The 12,351-nt window shown below is 37.9% G+C and overlaps 1 protein-coding gene across 2 annotated transcripts in view; it reads right to left on the bottom strand.

Annotated features, from left to right (window-relative positions):
• The window catches only part of Abca12 (ATP binding cassette subfamily A member 12), a 179,343-nt gene that overhangs the window by 155,873 nt on the left and 11,119 nt on the right, over positions 1-12,351 (bottom strand). For both annotated transcript variants that reach the window (XM_070027397.1, XM_070027486.1), the window contains exon 2: positions 12,188-12,281. In XM_070027397.1, the coding sequence (XP_069883498.1) occupies positions 12,188-12,281 (94 nt within the window). The remainder of the gene's footprint in view (positions 1-12,187; positions 12,282-12,351) is intronic.

The raw sequence follows: 12,351 nt of genomic DNA, 5'->3' as shown, positions 1-12,351 counted from the left end.
TAGTTAGAATTACAGGTGTGAGCCACTGGTGCCTACCTCCGTTTTCTAATTCATATGAACTGGAGATGTGTACATATATTTAAAGGGGTATTGCTAGAGATGAATAGACAATTCATATAGCCTGTGACAGGAAGAGCTAGTAAAAGACAAACCATTAGGGCAAAAACAAAGAAAAGACAAACAAACCAAACAATCTTTTGAACTCCCTTTAGTTTACCACCCATGAGGAAAATGCAAAATTAAATAACCGCACAGACTTCCAATGTTTCCATTACGATAGCACAAAATGCACACTTCTGAGTCTTTGGTTATCATGTCTGGGCATACCTGTAATCCTCTTTCTCAGGAGATCAAAGAATGAGGATCATGAGTTAGAGATGGGATGCAGACCAAGAACTCGTGTCTCAAAAATCTCAACCAACCAAACCAAAATAAAACTAAACCTTCTATGACCATTTCTACCCCAACTGATGTCCTCTCTCTAAGAAGACTGTGATGTGATCAGGTGAGTCTTCCTATCTCTAACCAGTCACCCCTGAGAACTTCTGCTTCCAATATTTTGATCATGGTCTTCTTCTCCCACACTTACTCTTTTTACTGGATTATTGTTTTTCTTTCTAAGCAAAATTAATCTTGACTCTTGATTACCTAATTCAAAGCAATTCTTTCTTCTTTAAAATGGTCAGTAGGTTTCATTGATAATGCCACTTGTTCAATGCTTAAATATTAGTACTAAGTACTAGCACTGCTGTCACATCCCTGTTAATTAATCAATAAATATTTTGAGTGCCTAGCATGTGGGAAAATGTTATACCAAACATTGTACTTTAACTCTATTTGTATTTATTTTTAAAATATCTCTGATGACAAATTTTCCTGTGTGCTCTGTACTCCACAATTCGATTTTAAGCAACTTGAGGACAAAAAGTATTTCCTGTTTTTTTACAGAGACTCTCCAGAAGCATAGATACACTCTCTATACAGGGCCACAACTTCAAAAGAGTGGAAAGATGTTGACATTTCTCATTGTCTTTGATTTTTATGAAAACAAAGCATACAGTTATAATGCTAGAGTATAAAGTACTTTTTATATTGAAATGAATTCCACTGGGCATGTAACTTAAGCATGATTCCACTGGGCCTGTAACTTAAGCATAATTTTGGAGGAGCATCTGGTTAGGAAATAGTAAACATTATTCTTTGTCACAGTCTGACAGTACTCTCTGAGACTGTCCTGAGAACATTATCTCCAACATCAGATATGAAAAACAGTGTGAAAGTTCTCATTACAATGGAAGATCCAAGGATGAAAGGAAGCAGAGAATGCTAGAAATTATGTAAATGCTTGTAAAATAACTCAGATGAAAGCAAGTTCTTCCCTAACATTATTCAAAGGATTAAATCCATCCCCTGGTTCTCTTTCACAGAGGTGAAGTGGTGAAAAATGCAAACTGATCTAAAATTATAAAATATAACTGAAGAGAAAGGAGGACTCTCAAACTTGAATTTGCATAAAAATCACCTGAAGAACTCTTAAAAATTTAAGCTCATCTTTAATATGCATCAGTGAGCCCTATTGGCATTATCACCAACATCACCACCATCATCAGCATCCCTGCTACCCAATGCCAATTCAGAAAGCCTACATGCAGTAAGATCTGGGGATCTATATCTGTCACCAGGCATTCTTAGCTGCATTTCTACTCTCTAGATTTGGTTCTACATCGGGTCAATCTCATTTGGACAGTATGGAATTAGAGAGTTACAGCTAACCTCATAACAAAACCTCCCATATAAGAAAAAGTAATTCTCTTTTAAAGATAGATATAGATATCTATCCACCTATCTATATCTTTTTATACCTATCTATCTATGTATATGAAATAAAGAGAGAGATCTAGGAAATAGCTAGAAAAATCTAGAGGAGGCCATGGGCATTTCAGCCCAATAGCATTTGCAAAAGCTTCTAAACTGTACTTCATACCTAATGTGGCTCCTGCTTCTCTTCCTCAAAGCCACGGACCACACAGCTGTAAAATGTTGGTGATCTCAGTGGTCCCAAGTTGGTTGCATGTGAATGTGTGTGTGCAGGTAAGTGAATGTGTGTCTGGGCTTAGTATATTTATTTTAAAAGCCTGAGAATATGTACTGGAATGTCAACAGTGGTCCAGGACTTTCATTCTTTACAATATAAATATTTGGATGATTTTTTTAGTGAACTTGGACAGAAATTAAATATTTTAAAATAAGGTTATTTTCACTTTTTTAAAAAAAGTCCAATTCCCTTCAAAATTGAGCCTAATATGATTGGTATTGACTAAACGCCTTAATTTGACATACTTTTAATTTTAATTTAATACCTCACAAATATCGCATCCTTTCAGACGAGAGACCCACAGATTTCTGGTACATTTAACTCTCTCTTATGTATCCTTTCTCATGTTAGTCTCTTGCTACAAGGCATAGAAAGATACCAGCTGTCTACCTGACAAACTCCTATTCACTCTTCAAAATTCCTGCTAACATAAGTTTTCCATATGAAGTCTTTCTTGATATCCTATGCAATGTTGTGCAAACCACACTGGAGCACAAGACCAAAGAGTGATCCCCAACAGTTACCCCAATTTTATTTAAATTTTGATACTTTACTCATCAAGGAGTTCTGGCATTAATTTTGATTCCTAAAGTAATGCTATGAAAATACAACCAATCTTGAATACTGAGGTTGTTTTTGCCATGCTCTTGATTTTGAACTACATTTGCCCTGCCATAACCCCAGCCAGCATATAATCCCAGTTAAAGTTGCTAATTCTGTCTTGCTTACTACCTTTGTCCCTCACCCTCTCTCCACAGTGGGATTCTTCACATTGCATTATGGTTTCTAACATACTTATCACTCTCCTCTAGACTTGACTGAGTGGGATCCCTGGGCTTTCATCAGCAGCCTTGAAGACCCCTATCAGATGCCTGTTAAAAAGTGGTGATGGCGAGCATAGATATTGGGAGGTTTAATCATCAAGTCTGTTAAACTTGCTGAACCTCAGTTTCCCTATCTGTGAAATAACATCAGACACCAGAATATCTCAGTTACTGATGGTGGTACTTTCTCCTACAGAATAAAATATAAATGATATAAGACTGCTACCAGGATCACTTTCCTATATAGTTAGGGATTGTGAACTTATTTAATTCTCACAACTTTATAAAGTAAGTTCACCTCTTTGTAAAGATGGAGAAAACAAGGCTGAGATTTAGCATATTTGTCCAAAGCTTATGCTGAAACTGGGCATGCCTATAATATCTTAAAATAAAATAAAATAAAATCTTCTTTCTTAGGAAGTCAAGGAATGAGGATTATGTTGAGTAGCCTAGATCAGGAGTCTAGCTCTTGGATTTTACATTAGCAATCAGAGTGACAAGAGTTGTATACAGAAATACAAATATGTACATATATAACCTAATAGAGAAGACTTTTATGTTTTAAAAATGTGAAAATATTATAGGCCATTCTTATTCTAAACCACAATGATATTCTACCTGACCTCAGAGACCCAAAAATATTGTGTGCTGTGGCATTTCTTCCATGAGGGCCACTTCACTCTAAAAAATGCATGGGTTCATTTATCAAAGACAAAGGACACAATGTGACCTAATCAAAAGGAATGAGAAAACTTGAATAGTGAGAGTAGCATAAAATGACTAAAGGTTTGGTTGGTCCAGTTTTCTAGGTGATGCATGGAAGAAAGTTTTAATGAAACAATCACTTGGAAAAACATGGTCAGCCAACCGTGTAGCAAGCATCTCACCTGTGAGTCTACAGCTTGGCTCCCTGTTCCATGATTCCCAGAAGTAAAGGGAATCAGCCAAAATGATTTTCTTAACCCTGGCCCTTACTTTCAGAGTGATATTGGAAACATCAACTGACATTGGCAAACTCAGCAAGTGATACTACTTTACTGGGTTAAAAAAAAAAGCTCACTTTTTATCATTAACACTTGGATGTCAGCATTTTCTGTCTAAGAGTTGCAGGAGTACGTTGATCATTAAGAAGGGACAGAAAAAGAAAGGAGTCGACAAAACAAGTCATAGGTCTACTATAGCCGACTTCAGTGATACATGCTCTGGGGAACTGTGTACGCAGGGTCTCCCAAAGTGGGCATGATGCAGAATGGAGGAAAATTGCAATAAAGAGAAATGCACCACTGTGCAATCAACACCCATTCTTTTCTAGCTGCTAGTATTTTCTTGTACTTGAGAAGCACTTCTGGTTTTTTTGACGCAACTCTGTGCACCGAGTCTAACAGGACATTCATTGAGAAAGTCCATTAGGTTATCTAGCACTGGGGTGTGTCCGTCTGTACTGTGCAAGTCAAGACAAGAGCTGGGGAAAATGGGAAACTGCCTGCAGGAGCTGTGGCCATCCCCCGGCAGGAATGGAACAGAATTATGCTCTGCCTTCTTCAGGCCTTGTGTCAGCTGTGTCTGCCCAGAATCCTAGAAGAAATAAAATCCTAACCTAGTGAGATTCTATGCATGTCACAGAATGTATCTTCAGGTTGCCAAGTAAAAGGGAAGATTCCCCTCCCCTCTTCTCCTCTCCGAAAAAAAGTCAGCCAAACACCCATGGCTCACGTCTGTAATCCTAGCTGCTCAGGAGGCTGAGATCTGAGGATCACAATTCAAAGCCATTTTGGGCAGGGGAGTCTGTGAGACTCTTACCTCCAATTAACAACTGAAAACCAAAAGTGAAGCTGTGACTCAAATGGTAGAGCATAAAGTATTGAGCACAAAAAAATCAGAGACAGTGTTCAGGCCCTGAATTCAAGCCACAGGACTGACACAAAAGAAAAGTCATTAAAATTTGATTTAAGGAGCATGCCTAGGATATAAAGTAATTGTCTAATGTCAAGACAAAATTGTTTGAGCATGTTTTGAAACTTCTTAAGCTAGAAACAGACTATAAAATCTACATAAAAACATCTCCTGTGCATTCAGAATTTCTAAGTATTTGTAATAAAAATTCCCAGGTGGAGCTAGTTGGGAGGTGCAATGGAGCTATATATTCATTTTTGTTTCTCAATATGAACACTGTAGACAATTTTATAGCACAGTCATATACAAAGGAATTTTAGAAAAAATGAACCAAAACAAGCTAGCTGCTTATCCTTTACCCACATCATAATCACACTGAGTTTCTTTTATACTATCCATCTTTGAGTAAATTTTAGTATCCCATCTCCAATATTCCAAACTATCAAATTATGACTTACTGTACAAGAATTTTGTTTCTTGTTTAAGGAACCATGCTGTATCTGGTATGAGTGTGATGTCAATGTATTATCTGTCTGACAAATGAGTCAAGTTCTTAAGTGCATCAAGGATGCAAATGGAACTGTAAGCCAATCCTCGCAAGAGAGTTATGAAGGAATTGGAACTGGAGTGATGAGGGAAACTTGGGGGAAGGCGAAGGAGACACAAGCTCATGTTCTTATAGGCATTAACGATTAGACACAGCAGGTGTATGAAGGTGAGGATGAATGCCACACCTTCTCTTTAGGCATAATAAGTCCTCACTTCAGAACAGAATGAAGATAAAGTTGGAAGAATCCTGAGTGTCAAGGTCTTAAGCCCAAAGAATATGACAAAGGGATTCATGAAGAAATGTGGGAAGAGTTAGATGTAAATAACTCTCACTACCTCCTCTTCCCTCCAAAGTTTCTGAAGTGTGAGACAACAGATCTTGATATTGAGAGGTGACAAGAAAGAAGAAGAGGTATGGGTGAGTCTGGGACACATTTCATAAGCCTAAAATGACTCAGAGACTAACCCAAGAGATTGACTAATGTTGCTGGAACTCTTGAGATTGGAAAGATCACACACACACACACACACACACACACACACACACCTAACAAAAGATGAAGAATGATGAGTCTTGAATGACAAACTTGTATGTAGGTTTCCCAATCTGCCTGGATCCTGCCAAATCACCATTAGGCCAACGATTTCATCTTCCTTCTCATAGTTTACTCTAGACCTGTTGACAGGTAGGAAAAAAACACCTGGCTTCAATTTTACAGCCAGGTTCTATCTATAAACTTTGAGCCAATCAAGACATTAACCAAAATTACTTACTCACTGAGTCCCTTAATTATGACCAGTAAATCCTGAGAATGCTGGAGAGAGCAGTTACATCAGGGAATGGGAATCATGTGTACACCTAAGATCTCCATAAAAACATTGTAGGGAAAATCAGCAGAGAAATACTCCACCTATAAGATGCCTCGTGGACTAGAACTACCCCCCAACCTCACATATCATTAGTAAAAACAACCTACACAGGTCCCACAAATGACTAATCCATCCACAATTTCAGCTTTCCTTTGTCATTGTTTTTCCTAGATCTGCTGCTAAATAGACAAAACAGCTGAGTTCACGTTTGAGGAGGTTCAATCGATAACAGTAGTGATGGATGAAGAAGTATACCAGGCTGAAGGATGCCACCATAGTTGGCATCAAAGACCTGAAGAGAAACATTGACTTCTGGTAGAAGCTGGCTAAACCCCAGCCCTATACATAATAACCCTCGTAATTGATAAGTGAAGTAACTTCCTGTGCCTCTGAGTTTTGTTTTGTTCTTTTTTACAGTTTCATAGTAGTTCACACCCATGATGTATGAGGGCAATATACACGAAGTAGGCAGCATAACGTCTGCAACATAATGAAGTATTCAATAATATTTCACCCTATGACTGTTTTCATGCATCTCTGAAAGTAACAGGAATGCTTTAGTTCAAGACATGATAGTGTTGTTTGTTGGTCTTGCATTGACCCAAACTGTTGAGTTATATATGGATATATAATCTTATAATAACATATAGATGGATATAATTCATTTGACTCCTTCCTGCTAGCAGTCCCTGGATTTGTAGTATGGAGTGAGATGACTTTCTTACCCTCTGAGCCTTAAGATATTTGGCATTTTATTGCATATGTGGGCATATTTCAACATAGTATAATTTCCATCATAAAGAAGTAGTATATATTCAACCACCTTCAAAACACTACACTTCATTATTATCACAAAAATTATAACTCTTTGAGTGAGGCATGGGTGTCTCCCGCCTCTCATCCTAGCTTGTGATTTAAAGCCAGCTTGGGCATCCAATGAACTACACCAAAAAGTTGAAAGTGCAACTGTGTGCCTCAAATCATAGAGTGCTAGCCTTGAGCAAAATGAAACAAAACAAACAACAACAACTCAGGGATGGCACCCAGGACCCGAGTTCAAGTCCCAGAATGGCACATACACAGAAAAAACTCTAACTCCTTATTCAACAAGATTTTATTTTTTGATGTCTCTTTACCTCAGTGTGGCAGGATTGTGAAGCAGTCCTGCGTTAGATATGGTCTGCTTGCCTGCTGCCTTTCATAGGTAGGGAGGTAGGTATTAAAGGAAGATAAACTTGTTGCACTCTGTAGTTGGGCCCAGACTACATCCTTCTGAGGAGGTTTGTATTATTTTGTTTGCTTCAGCTCCTAAACAAGGTGTTTGAGCTTTGACCTTCACCTTTCAACAAGCTGCTGCTTGTAGAGATTGTAAGAGACTGGGACCATCTTCAAACTCAGAGAATCGGCCTATTTCCACCCCATGTGAATGAGCAGAATCCTGCCAGCCATCCTTGGGAGGTTTTTCTCTATCTGAGATTTACAGTTTTCAAAGGCTAGACACCTAAACTGTTTGTTGGGACACAAAAGGGAGAGGACAGCAAGCCCCCTTCTCCGCCCTGGCCCTCACTGGAGAAACGGCAGTGGCATCTTCAATCACCCCTAAAAGCAAGCCTTTGCAGGTACCTATCAGTCAAAGAGAGCAACTGTCTTGAGTCACAGATATGTCTATCTGAATGGTCTGTCAGGTCCAACAAACCCACTTGGCTATTTTGGGAGCAGAATATGCCTGTAGGGTTTCCAACCATCCTTCTCATTGTGACCAAGTTTCAGCAAGGAGTATAGTCCACAATCTCATCTTTATTTCTCGATTGCCCAACTATTACTGTAGCCAAGCAAGGATCTCTTCTAGGGACATGATTTCTATGCAACAACTTCAGTGACACGCCCAACTGGCCAAAGGAAATACTCTAAATGCAGTACTACTACTTTGGATAGTGATCCCACTTTGTACACTGATAGGCACCTGTTCAAATAGCTCTTTCTTTCAAAATAGAGACAAAGGTATTCATGTGAATACAAAGGTATGCATATTGTTTGTTTGCTTATTTGTGCAGGTACTGAGGCTTAAATGCTTAACATTTTTGCTCAAGTCTGGTGCTCTACTACGTGAGCCACAACTTCATGAGCATTTTGTTTGCTAATTAGAGATAAGAGTCTCTGGAGTTGTCTGCCTGGGCTGGCTTCAAACCTTGATCCTCACATCTTATTCTCCAACATAGCTAGTATTGTAGGAGTGAGCCCCTGGCACTAGGCTAGGATATTTTAATATATAATACGTAGTCCTCCTTCACTAAGTCTAATGGGTCAACATGCAAAAATAACTGCTAACTACTAAGTGTACAAAACATAAATCCAGGGGTTGAAGATCAGATTCTGGAGCCAGAATGCCTGGGTTCAAATCCTGACGTCCTCATTCATTAACTGAATGGCCTTAGTCAAGTACCTTAGCTTCTCTTTGTATCATTTTTCTCAACTACAAAATGAACAATTCAATCATCACCTCCCTAATGCCTAGCACACACTACAAAATCAGAAAATATTATTATTATTATTAGATAGTTTTCACTTCTCAGGATCACACATAAGAGACACAAAGAAAACAGGAATAGTTTAAAAAACAGTTAAAAAAATACCTAACTTCCAACTATGATCTGGAAGGTATTCTCTCTCTAGCACAGGAGAGCAAAAAGTATAACTACTTCTATTTTGGTCTTAAATTCTCTGAATTGTTCTACAAAATGGCACCTTCAGTTATAAAATCACATTTTATATTGTACTAATTATGAGTTGAAATCTGATAAGATTTCCTAGCCTCTAGATACATAAGAGGCAAAAACAGAATACAAATTTCATGGGAAGAATACATCTCTCTCCTGTCTCAAATAAACTAAAATTTGGCAACCTACAAGCTCCCTGGCTTCCAGGTTTCTCACTTGTGAAGTGAAGGGTTCTTCCCATCTCTGATAACAAACCGGTGATCTATTCCTTTAAGCTGAAACTTACATGATCTCAAAGACTAGCAAACATATTTTCAGTGTTTGAGCTTTCTATAATTTTGTTCTCTCCTCCCTACAGACACAATCACTTAGTAGCCAATTATTTTACGGTATGATAATAGGTACATAGTAAAATGGTTATTCATCTCCTTCTGGATGTTGTGTTTTTGTCAGAGCCCTCCACATCTGATCTAGGAGGTATGTGTCATGTTGTTTCTCCAGTTTCTTCCTAATTTAGAGGAATTACAAGAGTTCTTTGTAATTTGTCTGCATAAATTGCTAAAGGCTATCAGATAGCACCAATTAGTTTGTGACTATTCATTCTAAGATCTTAAATTTCTTTCTTGGAGGTTTCCAAGAGGAATACTGGGTAATGAAGAATCCTTAAACACAAGAAATTGGTGAGATGAGTTGCTGAAAGGAACTATTAAAGTCTTATCACTATTATTAGCAAATTGATCATTAGCATCTTAAACTAGACAATGGCAAAGATTACTGGTCCCATTTATGTGCTGAGTATGTTATTTCTGATTTGGGCACTAAGATGTACAAGAACACATTAATGCCAACAGCACAAGTGATATCAATCTGCGATAAAGACATAACATACACACCTTGTGAAGAAAATAAAAATGTTGCTGTTTTCATAACAACCTAATAAAATCCAACCAAAACTCTATGCAATGACTTGTGTAAAAGTCCTTTGAAATAAGGTGCTATTCAAATATAATAAGTTATTAAGGTAACTGGAAGAGTTTAAATGCTTGGGGAGAGGAGAGTCGGGGGAGAAGGAAAGTGAGAAAAACAAGGGAGGGGGTAGCAACGTTTAACAAGAAATGCACTCATGACCTCACTCACGTAACTGAAACCCCTTGTACATCACCCTTAGAATAAAATAATTTTTAAAAAAGAGTTTAAAGGCTTTATACTAACTGAGTTTGCATTTTCTGAAGTATTTTATTCAAGACTCTACTTTGGCTGTCATCTTAATTTCTTAAGAGTAGGTGATTGAAAAGCACTGTACTTTTTTTTTTTTTAAGTCTCTAGCCTTTTTAAAGAATAGTTTAGCACTGCATTCTTTCATATAACCAATTTCTGTAACTTATTTGAAATACAATCTAATTTTTACATTTTGAATTGTAGGTTGGCTATGACGGGGTATACCTGTAATCCTAGCACATGGGAGGCTGAGGCAGAAAGACCAGGAGTGCGAGTACTGTCTGGGTGGCTACAAGTTGAGAACCCATCTCAATTTTAACTCATAAGTACTGTCATAACAGATGACTGCTTTGTGACACAGGAAATATCTGGCCCAACCTTTCTCCTCTCCTAAGAAAACTGGTTTTCTTATAAGTACCTCATGCTAACTGATTGCACAACAGGAGCTCCAGAAAACTTGTTTTCAATAGAGGGAAAAAAGACAGAAACAGTATTGGTTACATCATTGGGCTTAAAAGTTCACTCAGTCAAGCCATAGAGGTCCGAAGCCAGCCCCTGCAGGAAAGGCCACGAGACTCTTATCTCCAATAAGGTACTCAGAAAAAGCCACAAGTGACTCAAGTGGTAGAGCACTAACCTTGAGCACAACGAGGCTCAGAGATAATGCCTGGGCCCTGAGTTCAAGCCCCAGGACTGGCCAAAAAAAAAAACAGTTTACTTTGTGAGTTTAAAGGACTTGAATCCTTTCTGCATTTCTGTACTGAATCCAAAAGAAAATAATGAGCAGAGTTGGGCATTCTGCCATTATATAACTTGTCAATGACCACATACAACAGAAACAGCACTAATTAGAAAATAATCTTTTAAACAAAATGTGTTAACACAATTACATCATTCAACGATCAGCCATGACAGAGAGAAGAGATTTTTATAGTCCTTGCTTTCATTTGTTCAGTTCATCAAATACAAATCTAGGGTTTCAATTACAAAAGTAAAGAAGAATCTAGCCTGAGATTGCTGTTGGGTTGTGTCATATATACCCACTGTGAGATTATGATGTAAATAATAAATAAGCCAAATTTGCATGAAGATTAAAATATAGACTAGCTCATGCATGCTTCCAATTTTTCCAGATAAATACCTTAGAAATAATTTTGTTATTTTTCTTTTTGAGATAAAATCTCCCTACGTAGCCCAAGCTGGGTTGGAACTCATAATCCTCCTGTCTCATTCTCCCAAGTGCTGGGATTACAGGTATGTCACATCCACAGCACCTGGCTTAGAGTCAACAAAATGAATTCCAAGAAAAAGAAACAAGACAGTCGTTGTAGTTGCTGTTGTTGCCATTTTTGTTTCATTTTCCTTTTGTCTTGTTTGTTTGTTTCTATTTGGAAGGTAAGGCAGGGGCACAGAAAAGATGGAACAAAGGGCCAACAAATACAACAGTGGTACTCACACTATGTGGAAAATGAACTGGATATTTTGTGGATGGGGGTGGGAGGGAAAACAGGGAGAAAGGGAGGGAAGGTGAGACATGGTTCAAAAAGAAGTGTACTCATTACCTGACTTGTGTAACTGTAACCTCTCTCTATATCACCTCTGCAGCAACAATAAAACATAATAGTAATAAAGAAAATGACTGCCGGACACCAGTGGCTCACGCCTGTAATCCTAGCTACTCAGCAGGCTGAGATCTGAGGATTGCAGTTCAAAGCCAATCCAGGCAGGAAAGTCTGTGAGACTCTTATTTCCAATAAAACACCAGAAAACCGGCAATGGCACTGTGGTTCAAGTGGTAGAGTGCTAGCCTTGAGCCGAAGGGACAGTTCCCAGACCCAGAGTTCAAGCCCCATAGCTGACAAAAAAAATTGGAAAACCACAAAATCTCTTTATGTAAGGATTTCCAATAGGAAATAATCTTAAATATCAATAAATTTTATAATAAAACACTAAAGTAGCACCAAAATAAATTTTAAGCAGAATAAAAAAGTTAAGGAAAAAAATGAATATAATCTACTTACAAGTCGGTTTTGCTGTTGGAGGAAATTTGGTCCGAGTAATAGCCAAAATGATGAAAATAATGACTGGCCATAAAATCAAGACAAGAGTCCATAACTGCAAAATAATGATTTTAAAATGTTAGTTATATTACTAAACCAAAATGTAATAAACCAGAAAACAACCC

Source organism: Dipodomys merriami, unplaced genomic scaffold, assembly GCF_024711535.1.
Source record: "Dipodomys merriami isolate MVZ:Mamm:240054 unplaced genomic scaffold, mDipMer1.0.p SCAF_1, whole genome shotgun sequence".
In the NCBI taxonomy this organism is placed as follows: Eukaryota; Metazoa; Chordata; class Mammalia; order Rodentia; family Heteromyidae; genus Dipodomys; species Dipodomys merriami.
The sequence above is the reverse complement of the archived record's forward strand: the minus strand, read 5'-3'. Positions and strand labels throughout refer to the sequence as shown.